The sequence below is a fragment of the Mytilus galloprovincialis genome, chromosome 1 (genome assembly GCF_965363235.1).
Source record: "Mytilus galloprovincialis chromosome 1, xbMytGall1.hap1.1, whole genome shotgun sequence".
Classification (NCBI taxonomy): domain Eukaryota; kingdom Metazoa; phylum Mollusca; class Bivalvia; order Mytilida; family Mytilidae; genus Mytilus; species Mytilus galloprovincialis.
The window spans coordinates 112469716-112490116 of record NC_134838.1 but is presented as its reverse complement, the minus strand read 5'-3'; the positions used below and the strand labels follow the sequence as shown (position 1 = coordinate 112490116).

The 20401-nt window shown below is 31.4% G+C and overlaps 1 protein-coding gene across 1 annotated transcript in view; it reads right to left on the bottom strand.

The window, feature by feature from the left end:
• Nucleotides 1-2097: 2097 nt before the first annotated feature.
• Nucleotides 2098-20401, bottom strand: part of LOC143052066 (receptor-type tyrosine-protein phosphatase T-like) — a 34109-nt gene continuing 15805 nt past the window's right edge. The window contains exons 10-24 of the mRNA XM_076225041.1: nucleotides 19875-19962; nucleotides 18705-18781; nucleotides 17746-17782; nucleotides 16706-16803; nucleotides 15120-15245; nucleotides 12616-12764; nucleotides 11661-11796; nucleotides 8313-8462; nucleotides 7822-7921; nucleotides 7304-7377; nucleotides 5307-5438; nucleotides 4043-4168; nucleotides 3375-3523; nucleotides 2840-2975; nucleotides 2098-2340 (exon numbers count right to left, since the gene is read on the bottom strand). Of these exons, the coding sequence (XP_076081156.1) occupies nucleotides 2266-2340; nucleotides 2840-2975; nucleotides 3375-3523; nucleotides 4043-4168; nucleotides 5307-5438; nucleotides 7304-7377; nucleotides 7822-7921; nucleotides 8313-8462; nucleotides 11661-11796; nucleotides 12616-12764; nucleotides 15120-15245; nucleotides 16706-16803; nucleotides 17746-17782; nucleotides 18705-18781; nucleotides 19875-19962 (1653 nt within the window). The 3' untranslated portion in view covers nucleotides 2098-2265. The remainder of the gene's footprint in view (nucleotides 2341-2839; nucleotides 2976-3374; nucleotides 3524-4042; nucleotides 4169-5306; nucleotides 5439-7303; nucleotides 7378-7821; nucleotides 7922-8312; nucleotides 8463-11660; nucleotides 11797-12615; nucleotides 12765-15119; nucleotides 15246-16705; nucleotides 16804-17745; nucleotides 17783-18704; nucleotides 18782-19874; nucleotides 19963-20401) is intronic.

Here is a 20401-nt window from a genome sequence, read left to right as displayed (position 1 = left end):
GTGTGCGTTTTGAAGTTTTTAAATCTCAGTGTGCTTTGTTGTAATTCTCAGTGTGTAAATTTTTCGAAAAATGGTTTAAACATAGTTTTGACGAGAACGGCTTGCCATACCTACCTCGTATTATGTTTCAATGACCCATAGTAAAATGTAAAAACTCAACAACAAAAATACCAGGCCTATAGGTTGAATTTCTGTTAATATTGACAATGCAATTTCCCATAGGAATTCTTTTTACGGCAAAAACGGTTTTGAAAAACAAAAAATCAAATCCTAGAATGGAAAGTTCATATGCACTACAATTTTTTACAAAGGTCAAAATACAGGACTGTGCGGTATATTTTCAACGTGTATTATGCCCCCAACTTCTAAGAGATGGACGAAAGATACCAGAGGGACAGTCAAACTAACACTAAATTTCTTAACTATCCCTACCTTGACTGCAGGATTACCACAGATTTCAATATAAACAATATGTTTAGTTACTGGTAACATTCCATAGTTATGTCCCTTTCAGATGAAACATATTGATCCTAACTGGGAACCAGTATGTAAACAAATTCAACTATCTATGAATATTACATATCTCCCCAAAAGAGGCGTGCTTTGAGAAACAGCTGTATATTTACAAAGTGCAACCAATAATAAGGTACGTCATACGTTTGTTCGTCTACATAAGTAATTGATAGTTGTTTGCCATGTGAACGCAGAATAAGGGATAAGTTACAAAGTTGGTGTCGATTATCGAAATAATAAGAACAGACCTGAAAAAGTACAAAATATTAAAATAGATAAAAAGCCCTCGTTTTTTGGTCAAAATATGTTAACCCCGTCGCATTTTTGTGCCTGTTTCAAGTCAGAAGCGATTGGACTTTGTTAGTCTTGTATGGGTTTTTTTTCATTTGAGTTCATTTGGTTTTTTTTTCATTTAAGTTCATTTATATATTTTGGAGTTTAGTGTGACGTTCATTTTCACTGACCTAGTACACAATTTTATATAGGAGACAACAAGGACTACCTTCGGGTGTGGAGTTTCCTTATGATATCATAACTTGGCTTTAATAAATGGTCTCAGGGCATGACTTTGAAATAAAGAATTGACATAACTAAATCTTTTTTATTCAGTTTAATTCTGGTCCTGGTGTAAACTTTTAAACTTCGTTTTGTCTTACAATGCAATCGTTATGGCCGAATTATAAATAAAGGTTGTCACTACGAAATCTATTGTATCTCGATCAGTAGATATTCAAAACTTGATAAATAAATTGTTCCAATCTATAGTAACGGTATAATAGATAATAGAACAACAGACGAACTAAATAACAACTGCATGTATCTAGATTAACCAAACGTACATTTAAGAACATACAAAGACGAAAATATACAGGAAAAGTGTTTAATCAATAAAAACGGTAAAATAAATAATTTAACAAAACAAAGCATAAAGCAAATAACAGTTATATTTTATTGAGGAATGCTTGCAGATTCCTACAGCAAGCTCAAAATACGTAACCTGCTTTTAATGAATCTTGCTATCCTTTCCACCTCGTTTTTCTATTTTCTAGCTTTACAAAAAAAGTTATCGTAAAAAGCTTCAGGGCATATGGAATCATACTTCCACAAAAATATTCTTTATTTACAGTTTTTAATATTGTGTTAGAAAATGACATTTTAAATTCATTAAAACTAGAAACCTCGTGAAAACATAGTCATTAGATAACGTGTTTTAACGTAAAAGTTATAATTATTAAAATAAAGCTCAAGTATAGTGAACTCCGTATGATGGGAAACAACCCCTGTATGTATCAAATACATCTCAAAAGTTGTTACTCTTCAACAGTATCGCAAAAGTTGTAATTTTCAACAGTAGGCAAACTTTATCAAATTCCCATTACTAATTATTATCAAATCACATAAATCGACAAAAAGTAGTCGATGACTTCATAGCTGTAGATGCAGCGTTTGCATTTATCGTTACAACTGGGTGACTATATATATCGAACTACGCAATGTCAAAGAGTATTATTATTTTCACCACAATGAACAGATTTTTTTTGGTACCTTTTCACTATTGACAAATGAATATTGAACTCGACACTCTCTTAATAAAAAGACTATTTGATATGCATACTTAAAGTGACATAAGGTTGGTACTTGCTCATATATTTACAAAGCACATTGATTAAAAACAGCAAACAGTTCGCATGAATTAATAAACTAATTTGTATAGAAACATGTAAAAAGGCATAAACAATAACAGTTGTTGTGTCACTGGAAATTTGCATACGTTTCAAACTGTTTCAAGTATTCTAAAACGGCATCGTAAATAAACCGGAACTGTTCCTAAAAAATGAAAGAACAGTAATTGAAAATAAATGACAAATATGAATGACTATCGAGCAGTCTAATTTGTTGTATTGTTATACAAGTAGTGTATATGTCCCTTCAGTGCAAATGATTGTCAATAGAAAGTGTGAATAACGTTGATTCTAGATATTCGAGTCTCTAAGTATATTACATCATGTTAACTTTAATAGTAGTCAGCATACGTCACTAAGTCTCTGGTGGAAAGCGGTCTTGTTGGCGATCCACTTTTGTAGATGTTGTAACAAGCACCCACTTTTAAATATATGATGAGCTCTAAATAGATTATAGTGTTCAAAACATAATAAATCGAGAAAATCAAACATCTGTTTGGATTTATGAATGCAAGAATTTTTAAAACTTCAAAAACATTCAAATAAAACATCAGTGAATACATTATTGCATAAAGTAGTATTTTAGTGAACATATTGTTTACTAGATAACATACATCAATCGTCTAATAAGACTTTCTACCTACATAATTTAAGATAATCTGCGGTCTTTTATTCCTTGTTTGTTTAATGATATGCTGAATATCGATATCTTGTTCTATTCTCAATCGTTCTAACACTGTCGCCAAAACACAGTACAGTCCACTTTTGTCACAACCATTTCTATTGAATGAAATGAAGAACATAAAAAAATAAGTTTAAAATTTGAACTTTGATTTACAATACGCATTTAGTCTAAATAAAAATAGGCAGACATCCGATTTGTTTAACATTTGCAATGTTGTCTTATATATTTTATTAGGGCTTTACACTGCTACTCATTGGCCATCATACCACATCTTCTTTTTATAGAACTAAGTGCAAAACTGCAAAATAAATTAGCCAAGTTAGAGGCTTAACCCAAAACATGATTAACATATATTATAACCATTAATATGAAATTAGACATAGAAAATTTTTTAAAAAGTCAAATTGGTGAACATGAATTTGACAGCATAATTTGTCCCTTTTGTTGATGTTCAATTATAACCAGATTTCTAGAATACTTTAACATTGACGTACAGGCAGTGAACAAGGATCGGACTATCGTCGCCATTATTTGATTTGTTCTCCACTTCAAACAATAAATTAAACAAATCCCCTTTTGAATCTGGAACTACAGCATTGTCATTCCAAAAATTTGCTTGATACATGACCAGCGACCTTTCGTCCTAAAAGTAAAGAAAACACTTGTCTGCCAAATGAATATGAAGTTTATATCCAGAAACAAGAAATATTCCTATTAGATTACTAACAATGAGCAATTTACAAAATGATAAAAATTAAAAAGTGTTGAATATATAATTGAAATCCCGAATTGAAGTTAGAGTATAAAGTTTAAAACGTAAATGGCGTTTTACATTCAAATTGAATATATTTGTATAGGTTCACATATAAACATTCTTATTCTTCTAATTGGACTGAGCTAAGCTTCACGGACAATATAAAACGGGACTACATATATATGTTTCGTGTTTTTTCTCAATTAAATGGATTTATTATGTTCGTATTTGAAGAATTCTAAATTGAAGTGCCAAATTGTAGCCGACTATATAGTATGGTATCAGAATGTCGTAAACGCTAATACAATGACTGTAATGCTTACATGCACGCCAATTGAACTTTGGGAGGAAACTGTCTCATTACCAATTATGCCACATTTTATAAAACAGAAGCTTATTTCTACATACCCAGGTTTTATACTTAAAGGTATGATGTAAACAGTTACAGTAAGGCTTTGATTCCATTGCTGTAAGTTCTATTTTAAAAGCTCCAATTTGGATTGGTGTTTCTCGATTTTCAGGCCAATACGCTTCCTAGACAAGATTAAATGTTTTACATAAGAAACTTTATTTATCTTTTAAGAAACAAAGCTATAGCTATAGATTAAGTATATATAATTATTCAAAAATATTTTTTTCTGTATATATTTTTTCTATAAATTCATTGTTTTCATACAAAAAAAATATTACTAGCTACATTGGTATCTCGTAAACTTTGAAAAACTCTCATTCCATTTAATACACATTCTAAAGACAATATTTTCGCACCTTTTTGTCTTGGTACATTTATTGTTTATATTGAATAGGGAAATTTATTATTTCGTTTAAAATATAAAAACGTCATATATTGAAGATTGTTTTCCTATCGGTACGTAATGTGAATTATGCATTTAAGGAAATGCCTGTACCAAGTCAGACATGTGACAATTTTTGTCCATCAATTCGTTTGATGTGTATGAGCTTTTGATGTTGCCATTTGATAAGGGACTTTCGTCCTTTTAACAATTCAATAAACATTGTTATCTGGATAGAAGTATTGATTTGGGTTTTTTTCAGTCAGGCCTAATATGTAAATTTCGACATGTTTATTTAGTTTCGTGAACATTATGATAGACTTTTTACCATTTATTTGTGTAGGTGATATAATCAAATTCATTTCCTATCAAATTTATGTTATACGCATTCTATTGTATTTTTTTTTTTCAATTTCAGGAACCACAAAAATCCTTTCAATTTTCATAGCAGACATTTGATTTTGTAAAAAGATGAAACATTCTTGTCTTTAAACCATATTATTGTGAACAGAAATTAATATATAGAAAGATTTGAACAAATGTCATACATGTTTTTCAATCATAGTATTTGATTGATTTAGACAGATCTGAGCACTTTTTTTCCAATTATTTGGTTTTTCGACGTTTTTTAACCTCGACATTAAATTGTACTTTCAAATGTTTTTAAGTTTTTGCCTTCGATGTAACTTATTTTTTACTGTATCGGACGTGTATCTCAAACGTTATTTGCATTTGTATTGATAAATTAAATTTTGATATATTCAAGTTGTAGGCATGATCAGTGTTAATTATATATTGGGTATGTGATTTTGCAAATCCGAAGCTTTTAATTCAGACAAAACGCAAGCTTGGTATTTTTTAAGAGTTCTTATACTTACCGTATCTTCTTTAACTTGGTTGAGCATAACAATTGTTTGTATGTTGTGGTCGTAAACAAGCCTCCAAAGATCTATTTTCGTGTGATCAAGAGGCATCTGTGTTACTATGAATGCTTTCTTATTTTTATATCCCTTTAAAATATACCAGAAAACAATTTTTATTTAATTATAGTTCACCAATAAACATTTCTACCGATCGCATTTATTGATTTCACTAAAATACATAATTACAAAACTAGTTAATATTAATAGATTGCTCTATAGAACATTGATGTATTTATACTACATGTATTTGTATTTCACTCTGTTACTGACATGACCAACACGACAGTTGCAACATGTAGAGAAGGATCTGCTTACCCTTCAAGAGCACATGAAGTAACCCCTAGTTTGATGAGGTTCGTGTTTCTCAGTCATTGGTTTTCTTTGTTGTGTTGTGTATTGTGAAGTGTTGTTTGTCTGTTTCTCTTTTTATTTTTTAGCTATGCTGTTTTCCATAAGTTTTTGACTAATGATTTAAATGTCCCTCTGGTATCTTTCTCCTCTTTAATACATATTATTGCCATTTATCATTATGTTAAGGTTAAGTAATTTTCCGTGTCACTTTTGTTTGTTTGTACAAACAAACAAACAAACAAATTGCGACTTGTAAACATATCACCAACATTGAAATAATTTAGAACTATGATTTAAAGGAACACTTCAGATAATATCTGTTTAAAATAGTCTTTTAAACTGTTATTGTGCTATGGTACATGTAACTGTTTTTGCACTGTCTTTCGTTTTTCCTCATGTGATTTGCCTATGCTTCTTTAAGTCTTTCTTTGTTGACATATTTGGTGTTGGGTTTTTTTTAAGTGAGTGAGGTTTAAACAGAGTACTGACTGAGGTATAACCTATTATGTCTGTTTGTTTTGTTTACACATTGTTTTTCATATAATGGAATTTATACGACATACATTTATAGACTAGCTATAAAATCAGGTGTTGATCTTCCATTTGCTACACAAGAAAATGTTTGTACCAAGTCAGGAATATGACAGTTGTGATCCATTCGTTTGCTTTGTTTGAGCTTTTTTATTTTGCCATTTGATATTTTGAATTTTCCTCGGAGTTCAGTATTTTTGTTATTTAACTTTCTATTTCATGGAAAATATAATCTTAACATTATAAGAGTCACAAAATCTGTGTATTCAGAAAGGAAACGCTATTGAAAAATATTTTCAAAGGTGTGATATTATACATTTTTTCCCGTCCCTTAGGGAAATATTACGATTTGGTCACCAAAGAAAAATCAATTTTCATGAGGGTAACATCAGTGGGAAATATGACTTTTCGAGGTTGAACAAATCTTCATATCTACCATTGCCAAGGAAAATTATTGTTTTATTTTGCTGCCTATACTTTGTTTTTTACGTCTGAACATAAGATATTAATTTACATAATTGCTTTCTTACGTCGCACATGGAAATCCTGACGTTCAGAGGTGAGAATGATACTCATAGTGGAATTTAAAATGTTCGACCTCACGTGGGATCGTTTTAACCAATCAAATGTTGATTTTGCCATCAAAATTAACATGCAGTGTGATTAAAGCATTAATCTGAAGTTTGAAAGAAGAATATGTATTGGAAGACTTTAAATTTGTTGAATTCGATAAGTGTTATTACTATTAAACTATAATTGCTTCCTTACATTTGCATATGCAATTTTACATTATAAAATTATAATCAAAAGTAAAATAACAAAAGTAAAAAAACTCCGAGGAAAATTCTAAACGAAAAGTCCCTAATAAAATGTCAAAATCAAAGATCAAACACATCCAACAAATGGATGACAACTGTCATATTTTGACTTGGTTCATGCATTTTTCTTATGTAGAAAATGCGGAATTAAACCTTGTATTATAGCTAGCTGAACCTTTTACTTGTATGACATTCGCATAAAATCAAACTACGTATCAAAGTTTTAGAATTATTACAAACTATTTGACTTACAGGTAAAAATACGGCATTGATATATTCATTGTGTCCTTCCACAAATGTTGATAGGATTGGCATCTCACATTCAACTACAAAAACAATGCAAATACATAGATCTACCATTAAAATAAAATGTGAATGTTACAAGAATAATTGACCTCTTCAAGATGTAGTTCTGCTATATATAAACTCACAGCAGCTTTATTTGTTTAGTATTCAAATCGTAATTTGTTTCAACAGGCCAGGTTTACACAAGAAGTTCACTGCATGAAAATATTTAAAAAGAGAAGATGTAGTATAATTGCCATTGAGACCATTCTCCTGGTGTGACCAAATGACACAGAAATTAACAACTATATGTCACCGTACAGCCTTCAACAATGACAAATGTAAAACAATTCAAATGAGAAAACTAACGGCCTAATGTATGTTCAAAAAATGAACGATAAACAAATATGTAACTAATCAACAAACGACAACCACTGTAGTTAGTAATAATTGTTAACTTTTTTATTTATGAAGCAGCTACATACCTGGAAATATAGTACTGTCTCGATTCTTGTTTCTATTTTCAGGAATTTTACCTTTATCAAAAACATTGTCCTCATGTTTTTCGCACATTGCGTTCATACGCTATGGAAAAGACAATGAAATATAATGAAATTTTGCATTTTATTAAAATGAATTTTGCTGAACTTAGTAACAGAATAGTATTTCTTAAAATGTCCCGAACCAAGTCATAATTATGGCAGTTGTTATCGAAAAGCGTTTCCATGTTTGTTAGCGTTTGTTTTTGTTGTAGGTCAGTGTTTCTGTAGTTTCGTCATTTTCCTTTTACAGTTGGTATGTTTCCATCGTTTTTTATTTTGAAATCCGGGTTTGTTTTCCCTTAATCGATTAATGACTATTAAACAGCAAAATTCTTCTTTGCCTTTACCATTTCTGTGATTATTATACAAAGGTCATTGACGTTTTGACGTTTTGATTGGAAATACAAAGAAGTAAACAAGAAATATACTCTTACCTGATACTCCAATTGGAGATTTGATTTATTACTACTTGAATCGTGCAACATTAACTTTTTATATAGATCTGGAAAATCTTTCGAAGGAATTCCAGAGTTAGGACACATCACTGCTTCTAAAATGGCTTCATGGAGAAACACGTACTGACGCTAAAAAATAAAGAATATTACAATATGATTAAGCATGAGCAAAACAGGCAGATTTCTCTTCAATCAGTGGTGATCATTTGACATTCTCTTTGTTTTGTGGACTCTTGTATATTCTTTTCTCGTGCTTTGTAATTTTGACATTGGTTTCAGTTTTTTCTTCTACATGAATAACATAATACTTCAAAATGAATATAAAAACTTATGTAGAGTGAAAATAAATTATCAAAATAAGGTTAAGTAGAAGTTTAAGAGGAACAATGTCATGTCAAATACTTTTGTTTTCAACTGAGAGTAAAAAAAAATAATTTTCTTTTGAAAAGAGACTTTTTTTATTATTAAACATTGTTCGTAATATGATAAAACATATACAGCCACGATTTATTTCATGATATATTTTTTCCACAAGTATTTAATACTTGAATAAAAAGGACATAATCATAAATTGAATACTTAATAGTAGACTGCAGTTTTTATGATTTAAAACTGATTTAATCTCTAAAAGAAAAGAACATTTATTTCAGATTGAAAATCGTAGTCTACCAAAGGTCGGTGGTTCTCTCTTCTTACACCCCGACTCGTGACCATAAATTAAGAAACTTTGTCCAAGTAGTTACCGGGAAGCATATATAGACCAGTTAAGCAACTTTTTTCCCTATGTACAATTTTACTACAACTAGTTTTACAGCTACCACGAAGATGTTCACTTCTTTTCTGTCAAATTTACAAGCTGTGTTTTAATTTAAATAGACTGTTTCATTTAACCTCAATTATCATTTTCTATATAAAATAAGTATACAATATTTTCATTACTTCTCAAAATGGAAGCATTAGTTCTTATCAAAGGTACCAGGATTATAATTTTATACGACAAACGCGCGTTTCGTCTACTTGAGACTCATCGGTGATGCTCAAATCAAAATAATTATAAAGCCAAACAAATACAAAGTTGAAGAGCATTGAGGACCCAAAACTCCAAAAAGTTATGCCAAATACTGCTACGGTAATCAATTTCTGGGATAAGAAAATCCTCAGTTTTCCGAAAAATTCAAAGTTTTGTAACAGGAAATTTATAAAAATGACCATATAATTGATATTCATGTCAACACCGAAGTGCTGACTACTGGGCAAGTGATTGTCTCGGGGAAGAAACTTCCACCATCAGTGGCATCGACCCTGTGGTGGACATTGTTATCAAAGCTACTATGATTATAATTTAATACGCCAGACGCGCTTTTCGTCTACATAATACTCATCAGTGACGCTCAGGTCAAAATAGTTATAAAACCAAACAAATACAAAGTTGAAGAGCATTGAAGACCCACAATTACAAAACGTTGTGCCAAATACTGCTAAGGTAATCTATTCCTAGGATTAGAAGATCCTAAGTTATCCGAAAAACACAAGGTTTTGTAACAGGAAATTTATAAAAATGACCATATAATTGATATGCATGTCAACACCGAAGTGCTGACTACTTGGTTGGTGATACTTTGAGGGACGAAACGCCCACCAGCAGTGGTATCGACCCAGTGGTGGAAATTGTTATTGTTAAACTATTTGATCGGTCATTAGATTCAACTTATGGACCCTGGTGGAACTATTAGACTGCAATCGGCATAATATTTCGTGGAATTTCAAAAGCAGCTAAATGATTAAATAATATTGAGAATGCCGTGGGAGTAACAACGTTGCGTTGTATCTATTGTATCTAGGGTTTACGTCAATTTCGGGAAGGAGCCGTAGCATTCAGAGTATTAAACGTAAAATATTATCGTTGTAATTCTGCTTTTTATATTCCGATAGTTGATATAGCCCCGGCATTGGCTATCTGTTATCTCTTTCTGTATAATGAAACACTTACTGACTGGATATTCATGGAATGATAAGTTAATTGTCCCCCAGATACACCTATTGCAATCGGCTACGCCTTAGGGCAAGTGTTGCATATCGGTAACAATAAACTTACTATTTCATTCATGATCAGTCAATAATTATAAAATAGATTGATATTATATAAATATCAGAACTCAAAAAACTAAACTAATTAAAAGTCAGTGTCCTCGTCTTTGAGATACAATCAATTTGAAAAGGAGTAGGGTTCTGTAAGACCCCCTTTTGGCCCCAAAATATAGCAGTTTCACAAAATCGTTAAAATGTAAACTGTTAGTTATTTACTGGAAAGTAGAATGCTTCTGCTACACAAATATGGGCTGATTTTGAAAATACAATGCACATATATCGGGTACTAGCATCATTGAATCATGCTAAATTACTGAAAACTTCACAATGTGTTTCTTTTGTTTGTTTCCTCTTATATTTGAGTGTTAATTCGCATTATTATAAGACGTGTCACGGTACTTTTTATCCCAAATTCATGTATTTAGTTTTGATGTAATATTTGTTATTCGCATCGGATTTTGTCTAATGCTTAGTTTGTTTCTGTGTGTGTTAAATTTTAATGTTGAGTCGTCATTTTCTTGTATTTAATACGTTTCCCTCGGTTTTGGTTTATGACCAGATTTGTTTTTGTCTATCGATTTATGGGTTTTGAACATCGGTATACTACTGTTGCATTTATTCATCATTTTAGTTAAATTTTTGACGGTTTCCGTATTAAATGAAAGTAGCCGCATTTGTGTTCATTCTTAATATTGAAATGTAATTCGTCTTTAAGGAATGACTGCAATATTTTTTCTGTCTGTGAAGAAATAACATAAAAAATTTGGTGCACACTGAATAACGCGCGTAGCGGGTTATTTAATAGTGTGCACCACATTTTTTATGTTATTTCGAATAGACAGAAAAAATATTACAGTCATTTCTTACAATTTAATTCTAAATTCTATTTTAAACCGTAGAAAACCACGAAAACAAGTTGATGACGTCACGGTCACATGACTAAATCAATAAAAATATCTTTCAAATAAACTAATTGAATCAACTGAAATAGGCAGTTAAGTGTTTAAAAAGTGTCCAAAATCTTTAGTTAGACGAACTTGGAATTTGAGGCCGTTATCGGCCCTTACCGGACCTACTCCTTTGAAGGGAAATAAATTCTTCTCTTTTCATTGTTCTTATCTTTAACATTGACACCTTTATTCTTTCAAACTCTATGAAAATTGATAAAATCAAGAAAAACGAACAAACTTAAAACAGTTTTTACAATATATGTGTATAAAATGACTGCAAACAACTTACAGCAGTCTGCACCATGTTGACCCTCTGCCTCCTGAGAGTTTCTACACATTTAAACACATCTATATACTTTAGTTCCTTCGCCTCATTCACAATATAGTCCAAGGCAATGAATGTGCCAGTTCGTCCAATACCAGCACTGAATGAGGTTTAGTAGATACATATCATGTGTTAAACAGAACAATAGAGAAACAAAAAACAACCTAAACGAATAAAAAAATATTTCCCTCCACTGTGGAACTATTTTATGTACATTTGATATATTTGGTTTGATAAGCAGTTATCAGCTCAATTTTCATACTTTAGTACCGACATTATTTCAAACATACATTCCATGAACTCTTAGTTAATGAATTATACATTATTCAGAAAGTTCCCTCAAGCTTAAAACTTTCAATTACGCTAATGATTTGTGGTCATATGACTTTTGACGTAGTTGTTATCGGGGGAAATGAAAATCGTGTCTTGTACGCACACCGTTTAAAAATTGTTATATGCATTGGCTAGTTACTGATCTATACCACTGGTAGAATTGACCTGCCATAAGCTGGTTCCCCTTTAACTTATTTAGACTTATTCGATGCAAGACACAACAGTTAAGTCATATCATTATGATGTCAGTTTTGTGGTCCCGTAGGTTACTTTTTAAGGGACAAATTAAAATATTGTATGCAATCTTACAATTAAATAAGTAAAATTGAAACTTTATAAGGTCACAAGCATGGCATATATCTTGTATTCGGTTTTCATTTTCTTCTCTCTTTGCAAAAATTTTCTTTCGTTATATATACTTAAGCATGCAACAAATACGTTAATACTTTAAGAGAAAATAGTATACTCGTCACTTTGACTTGTACTTAATATCTAGTTATACCATATTAAATTAAAAAACAAAACATTGGCAACCTATTATCATAAGCTGTATCAAACAGTTTGTTGACTGCAAGTTGTAGCCTACCTGCAGTGGATAATTATTGGTCCATTAGGCGAGACCTTGGATGATAGCACCTTATGTCGGAAGTGCACTATTGATGATGCATATTTTGGAACATCTTTATCGGGCCAAGCAGTAAAATGAAATTGTTTAACAGTTTTGCTGTGGTTTTCCTGTAAATGAAAAAGTGTGCGTACATATTGGATTACTTGGGACAGGCACAAAAATGCGGAAGGTTAAACATGTTAACGAGATCTCAACCCTCCCCTATACCTCTAGCGAATGTAGAAAAGTAATCGTATGTTTAGTAACAATTCAAAAGGCATGTTTTAAGTTGGAAAGGAAAACAATTAAATTGTCCTACGTTAGTAATTAAACCATTATTATGAAAAGAGCATTATAGTTATTTGGCAAACATACTAGTTTATTGACTTCAATTCTCATCACTATCGAGGTCACAAAAAAGGCATGTCTACAAGTCACAAAGGCAAAAATAAAAAATAAGAATAGAAAAAAAATACCATTGCACAATAACACAGTAACTGAATGTTTAAATTCCGAGTCCAGTAAAAAGGGTAAAACCAAAAATGAACTACACAGTAAACAGTGGTAGGGGCCTTAGACTTGCAGTGAGGTAGGGGTTTTGTTGCTAAGTGTTGAGGTATTATTTTGAGTTAGAGATGGAGAACAGCAATGAAATCGCCGTTTCTTTGCTTTTTGTTAAAAAAATTTCGTTATGCATTTACTGACTTTTTTGTTTAACGGATGAATAACCTATATCCTTTTGTTTTCTATCACAAAGTAAAGAATTTTATATACAAAGACAAATACAAGAACACTATAATACGTACTAATCAAGATCGAAAAACAACATCAGAACCAAAAATCTGTACGTACATCAAGACCATTATGTAGTGTTTGTGAAATTAATACGGAGTATGTCTCAACGAGTATCTTCCGATGAACCTTTTGTTTAAAAAAGGACTAGAATTCTTTGACGAACACTAGGTTGAAAGGTTGATGACTACCAAAGGATGACAAAACATCTGATATGATAAAATATTATTTTTTAATCTTTTTATCATATATTTCCACTTACAAAAATAGCGCATAGTAAAAGAATGTTTCACTTAAAAAAAATCAATCGTATATGTACGCAAGTATAGTCAGGAGTCTACTTCGTCAAATTTATCTCCCCATTACGCCAGTTCATTTTCACAATCGTAAAAAAGGGAGCCATTGTAGGGATGACCCGCTACCAGTTTTGCTCTTGGAAACCGATAAATTTATCCACATTGCACCATTGCGATCCTTACATGTCAGTTGTATTTTAAAAGTCAAATGTATCAACTAGGTAATGAGCATCAGTTAATAATCCTGTCTGCATTGATTCAACTTAAAACTATTGTCTGATCGGTTGTCAGGTGGAATTTTCGAAAATTCATAAACATTTAAAAAAATTCTAATTAAATATTTCGTGGAAGGGCAGATTAGATTTTTTTAGTGTATGAAGACTATCAACCCTAGTTAATAAACACAAAAAAAATGATTTTTTCGAAGATATGCCTTTTCATCAACCAACTTGAAAGACTGTCGTCAAGTACTTTCAATTAAAAAACAGAAAAACCTTCTCTGTTTTTGTGACTCATTAGATAGGTATTTCACTTGATCCATATATTTCATCTTTTAGTACTGTGATTTTTTTTGTTATTAAGTCAACCTGTAGCTTTAATATATAAAAATGATAGAATCTGCAGGGAGACGATGTATGAAATATTCTTACTTTGTACGATATCAAGACAAAATACTCAACTCAAACACGCCCTAACATAAAAAGGTGCACTCGATTTTCTCTTTTCCATACAATTGTTATCCATTTTTTGGAATTTTTTCGTCAGTCACATAATGGAAGGGCAGACACGAAAATTACTGAACTAGTAGATTGATATGTTTTCCGTCCGTGGTATTTTTTCCAAAATAATCTGAGGTTATGCATTTTCTTCATCCATCTTGAAAGATACCCATGTCGTCGACTTGATATCTAATTGTTCTGCTTAACTATGTACTAGATAAATTGAAAACTTATGCAAATGGTGTTTTTGAAATAAAACACCTTGTAATTGAGAAAAAAATTGCAATTTTGTTTGTTTCTATTAACTTTTAAAAATTTTGTCACTATAGTAAACAATACAGTACACATTTATCGCCTTCTCAAACAAAGAGCTTCGATTCGTTTGTTCTATTTCAACCTGGTTTCCGACTGAGTAATATTGCATGACTTGGCAGTTTTAAATATTTATCATTTCAATATATATTATTGAAGAATAACCATATGCCATCATATTTTTTATGAATTTCATTCTGCTATTTTGTATCATTCTGTAATAATAGAAGTTATTTTTGTGAGTATGTGCTAATATGTAGTAGAGAATTGACAAGAAGTAGTGGATTCGTAAACGATAATCAACGATAATCCACTGTTAGAACAATGGACTGACGTCAGAGAAATGGGTTAAATATAATTATACCCTCATTATCTTTAGTGTTCTGATTGTAAAATCTGAGTACACGTCTTCATCTATTAACACAATTTCAGTTGATCCATATGTCTTTGTTTTAGTTTCGGGATCAGGCCAATACTGTTTACATTTTGGCTAAAATGGAATAAGAAATATAAACATGCTTTTATTTACAAAAATGTATCTTTTCAAAAGAGGGACGAAAGATACCAAAGGTACGGTCAAACTCATAAATCTAAAACAAACTGACAACGCCATGGCTAAAAATGAAAAGACAAACAGACAAACAATAATACATATGACAAAACATAGAAAACTAAATAATAAACAACACGAACCCCACCAAAAGACCAGGGGTGATCTCATGTGTTCCGGAAGGGTAAGCAGATCCTGCTCAACAGGTGGCACCCGTCGTGTTGCTTATGTGATTACAAATCCGGTAAATAGTCTTATTCGGTAGGTCACATTCATGAAAAGGAAATGGGATTGTAGTTACGACGTAAGGAACATATCTGATATCATTTGTGAAACGGTTATTCCATAACGGTCAACCAACTCGTGATGGCGTCCGCAAATTTACGAAGGAAGACTTCAACTTCACCATTTGGAACTCTTGGTTTAATAGCTTCTTCGTAAGCAGCAACCCTCTATCAAGACAAGAATGTGTCCACAGTACACGGATGCCCCACTCGCACTATCATTTTCTTTGTTTACTGGACCGTGAAATTGGAATAAATTCTCTAATTTGGCAATAAAATTAGAATAATCTTATCAAAGGGAACATGTATACTAAGTTTCAAGTTGATTGGACTTCAACTTCATCAAAAACTACCTTGACCAAAAACTTTAACATGAAGTGTAACAGACGGACGAACGAACAGACGGACGGACGGACGAACGGACGGACGAACGAACAGACGAACGGACGCACAGACGAGAAAACATAATGCCCCTCTACTATCGTAGGTGGGGCATAAAAATCATTATAAGAAATGCAAGCACGGGAATATCGTATCAAATAGGAGATATATACCCCGTATGCAGGTGCGCTGGAATGTTGCAACTCAGCTATCAAACTGCTATATTAGTTGTCACATTGAGAACTGTTTTAAATGTACTTGTTTTTGAAACGGAAAGGGATAGGAAAATTCTAACAGAATTCATTTTAATGGTTAAATTAAAATGAATGATAGTAAAAGACAAAAACCTTATACAACATAATATTTTCATTAATTACGATCATTTATGTCCGAAAAGCAAGTATTTAATAAGGTTTGTTTTTTAATAGAAGGTACTGGCAAATGTTTGCCTCCAATAAACGGTTTTTACCCAGTAAACAGTTTATGAAGATTCAACTGGTAAATTGTTCATTCACCGAACAAGTTGTTTAATCGGTAAAAAGTTTTATTCATACAATTTCGTAAAAAAAAGGTAAAATTTGTCAAAACTATTATGCAAATAATACGTACCTAAGTATAATGAAAATTCGCTTATTTAGTTATTAGAAGAGACAGTTACTTTTTATTCCTTCTAAAGTTATTGCTGATGATCTTTTATGAAAAAGAAACACCAACATTATATAACAAGCAATTTACCTTTCCTAGTTCAAACACGTTTGTTAACATAACAATTTTGCCACAATCATACTGCCAAATCATCCTCCAAAAATCGTTGATAGTAGATTCTAGAGGTCCTACAATACATTCAGAATTCAAGTTAATAGTTTTACCTTAATAAACACCTGGAATTATTAAATTTTCAGTGGTATATTTTGGATACCAACAGTGAATACATTTTTTAAGTAGGACATAATGCTTGTTCTAGAGGAAAAACTGTTGTCACTGACTCATTAGAGGATATATAGGTGGTGAATAACCCTTAATAGTTTGGGCAAATATGTCTTACATAATTCATTTTTTCCTGTCGATGATTTGTGGTTCTATCTGAATACCAAGTTCTACCACGAATACAAACCAGCCGTCATGATAAGGCAACAGTAGTATATTGATGTAAAAAGGAAAAAAAATAAAACACTGACCTCGAAGAACAATTCAAAAAAAGACAAGTTTCTTATGATTAAGCACAGATTGCTGAAATGATGTTGAAATCAATCAATCAACTAATGTAATACTTCATTTTGACATAAGATAATTAAAACAAACGCGTGGGGCCTAAGAAACTAACTTTTTCATGTATTAAATGGAAATAAAATTGAGAATAAAAATTGGGAATGTTTTAAAGAGACAACAACCCACCAAAGAGCAGAAAACAGCCAATGGTGTATAGTTAATAAGTTTGCTTATGTGATAAATATGTTAGTCTTTGGTGAAAGTTACAATATGAACTTGGGAATAAAAGCATTGTTGTTGTGTTCTTGGCCTTTTTTCAATGTGCATGATGTTAAAACCATATTTGTTTGTTTCTTTTTTACTTTTTTGGATTCGAGCGTCACTGATGAGTCTTTTGTAGACGAAACGCGCGTCTGGCGTATATACTAAATTTAGTCCTGGTATCTATGATGAGTGTATTTTTATATTTCTACGCTTATAAAGACAGCATTATTTTTGTTTACAATTTTTTTTATCAAAAATTTAACAAAGACTATCCGAAAATTCAAAAAATTCTATAAACTCACCTTGAGCAGCTATGTATTTCTTTACTGCACCATATCCCTAAATAACATTTTGTTACAATTGATATAGGAATAAGCTATCATGATGAGTTAGTGTTAGTACAAAATGATATTGCCCAATTGAGAGCTAACTTTTCCTTCAATAGCAGGGTCGTACCTTTTTTTTTTTTGTTTTAAAGCTAAATAAGTTATGATATAATTGATGTTTATTTTTGCCTTAATAAAAAAAAATTAGAAGACGACCATTATTTGTACTAGATGCATATATTTTAACTTTAGACCTTTCAATCATATGAAAGCATGGTCAAAAAGCAAGAAAGTTATACTGCTACGTATGTGAATATTATTTCTACCATGCATATCTAACATAGTTTCAGAGTAAATCGTTATGTAAAAATCATACAATAAATCACAGCACCACTGTTAAGGTACAGAAATGACAACCTTAAATGCTTTGAAAATTCAATCCTAAAATTTTCTCAATGATGATAAAAAAAAAACCACCCTAATAGAAAATAATTAAAACATGGTTGTGCTTTACAACATTCTACTGACTGGCAAAACATTAAGCCAAACCATTCTTGGTAAGCCCTTCAAAAAAATCAATACCATCTACGTCTTGTTTGGCAATGCTTGAAATTAAAAGTTCTCAAACTCTTAATTCTTTCTCGTATATCAATTCTTTTTAAATTAAACACTCTATTCAATTATGGTATAATTGCATTTATCCTCTTCAAGTGAATCAGCTTTGTCGAATTTGTATAAACATAACAGGATGCTGTGTCCTTCCCATTGAAACAACTCTCTTCTAGAGACATAAGGAACTAAAGGTCACGGTTGTGTCTTCAACATCATATTTCCAACACGTTTAAGATGGAAAAAAATACAAGGTTCTTGTCATTTATTTAAAAGAAATGGAAACAAACAACGTCATTGTATAGTGACATGTTGGTTATACTTACATTTATAAATGATGCGTTAATATAGTCAGATCCTGCTCTTCCTGATTGTAGGTCAAGTATAACACGAGTTTCATCATCTGAAAGGAGCAAAACAACAGGTTTATATAGGATTAAACGCCTTTTTACATGTATTTATTGGTGTATTAACTCGGCAAATTCTCTCACAAACAAATAAAAGTCTGAAGGACTTTTATGATATGTTTGTGAGTGACTGGTTCCAGTTTATACACCAATAAATTCCTTTCAAAATGCGTTTAATCCTTATAATTCTTTATAATTGGAGATAGGGAATATATTTTTCCGCAATCGTTACTGCTATCGCACGTAAATTGTATATTTATGTCATTGAATTGTCCTGGCGCATGAATATTTTGATTGTTAACGCAAAAATATGTACTCAATGAAATTTGATATCTGATAAAAAGTAAACTGTAAAAACTCTTGTTTACTCTTCATTCTAACGAATGTTTTGCCGGGTGTATTATTTTATCTAACCATTAACGTGCAATAAAAATAAAATTGGTAACGAAAAGAGGTTCGGTCAACGTCGTCTATCGAAAAATAACCAATGTCATGATCAACTACGAGATGTTCTCTCGACCAATCATATCAACATATTCCCTTATATGCAAATCATATAAGAATATCTTAATTACCTAATATGCTAATCATATATGGTTACTGTACAATATAAAAAAAATCGTAAATACAAGAATTATCATTTTGTAAGCCGGCACCCATTTAGTTTTCAAAAGACTCATCCGGAAATCTATATCTAAATAATTAAAAATCAAGCACGAAGTTGAAGAGAATTGAAGACCCAACCAATACTCATATCAGAAGCTTGTGTGCAAGTCTTGTCTTCAGGATGTGTTTCTTACTATAATTGTATCATTTAAAGATACAGCTGTCCGTTTGGTGGAAAATTCTCCCTCATTGACCGATCAAAAGTGTCTTGATTTTCACTTTGGTGTTCAGACTTTTACGAGACTAATTGTTCGTGGATTAGGTCATTTAAAGTAAAAAAAAATTCAAGTTATTACTCATACCTTTTTGATTTTTTCATTTTTAGCCATGGCGTTGTCAGTTTGTTTTAGATTTATGAGTTTGACTGTCCCTTTGGTATCTTTCGTCCCTCTTTTTTTTTATATTCACATTAATACTACTTACATGGAAATACATTTTTGTATTTGTTTTTTCCTGTATTTTCTGTCATTGATGCAGTTTTGGTTTCCTTAAGGTGGTCCTTTTTAAATTTCTGAAAGAAAAAAAATATGTTTGCATATCACTTTGTAAAATAATAACACGAGGCTCCAAGCATATATATTATGTTAATTTTCCTATCTGTAAAACAACAACAATACAACACACATACTATGTTCTGTACGCATGTGCTCAAATGAAATATAGGGAGTATCCATATGTCAGGATAAGAACGAATATATTTTTTAAAATACACAAGCCGTTCGAACACCATAATTATGCCCACGTTTTTGTCATCTGTTAAAAAACAGGGGTCAGTAAATTCCATGTGGGTATTCGAGCTTCGCTTTCAAGCCATATGGAATTTACTGACCCTATATGTACCGAATTATATCACTAGCACAATAACACACTATGTAACTAATAATATTTGAACATCCTACATTGAGGATATTTGTGTGTTAAAGTTTTAATAGATTTGCAAAACAATATCT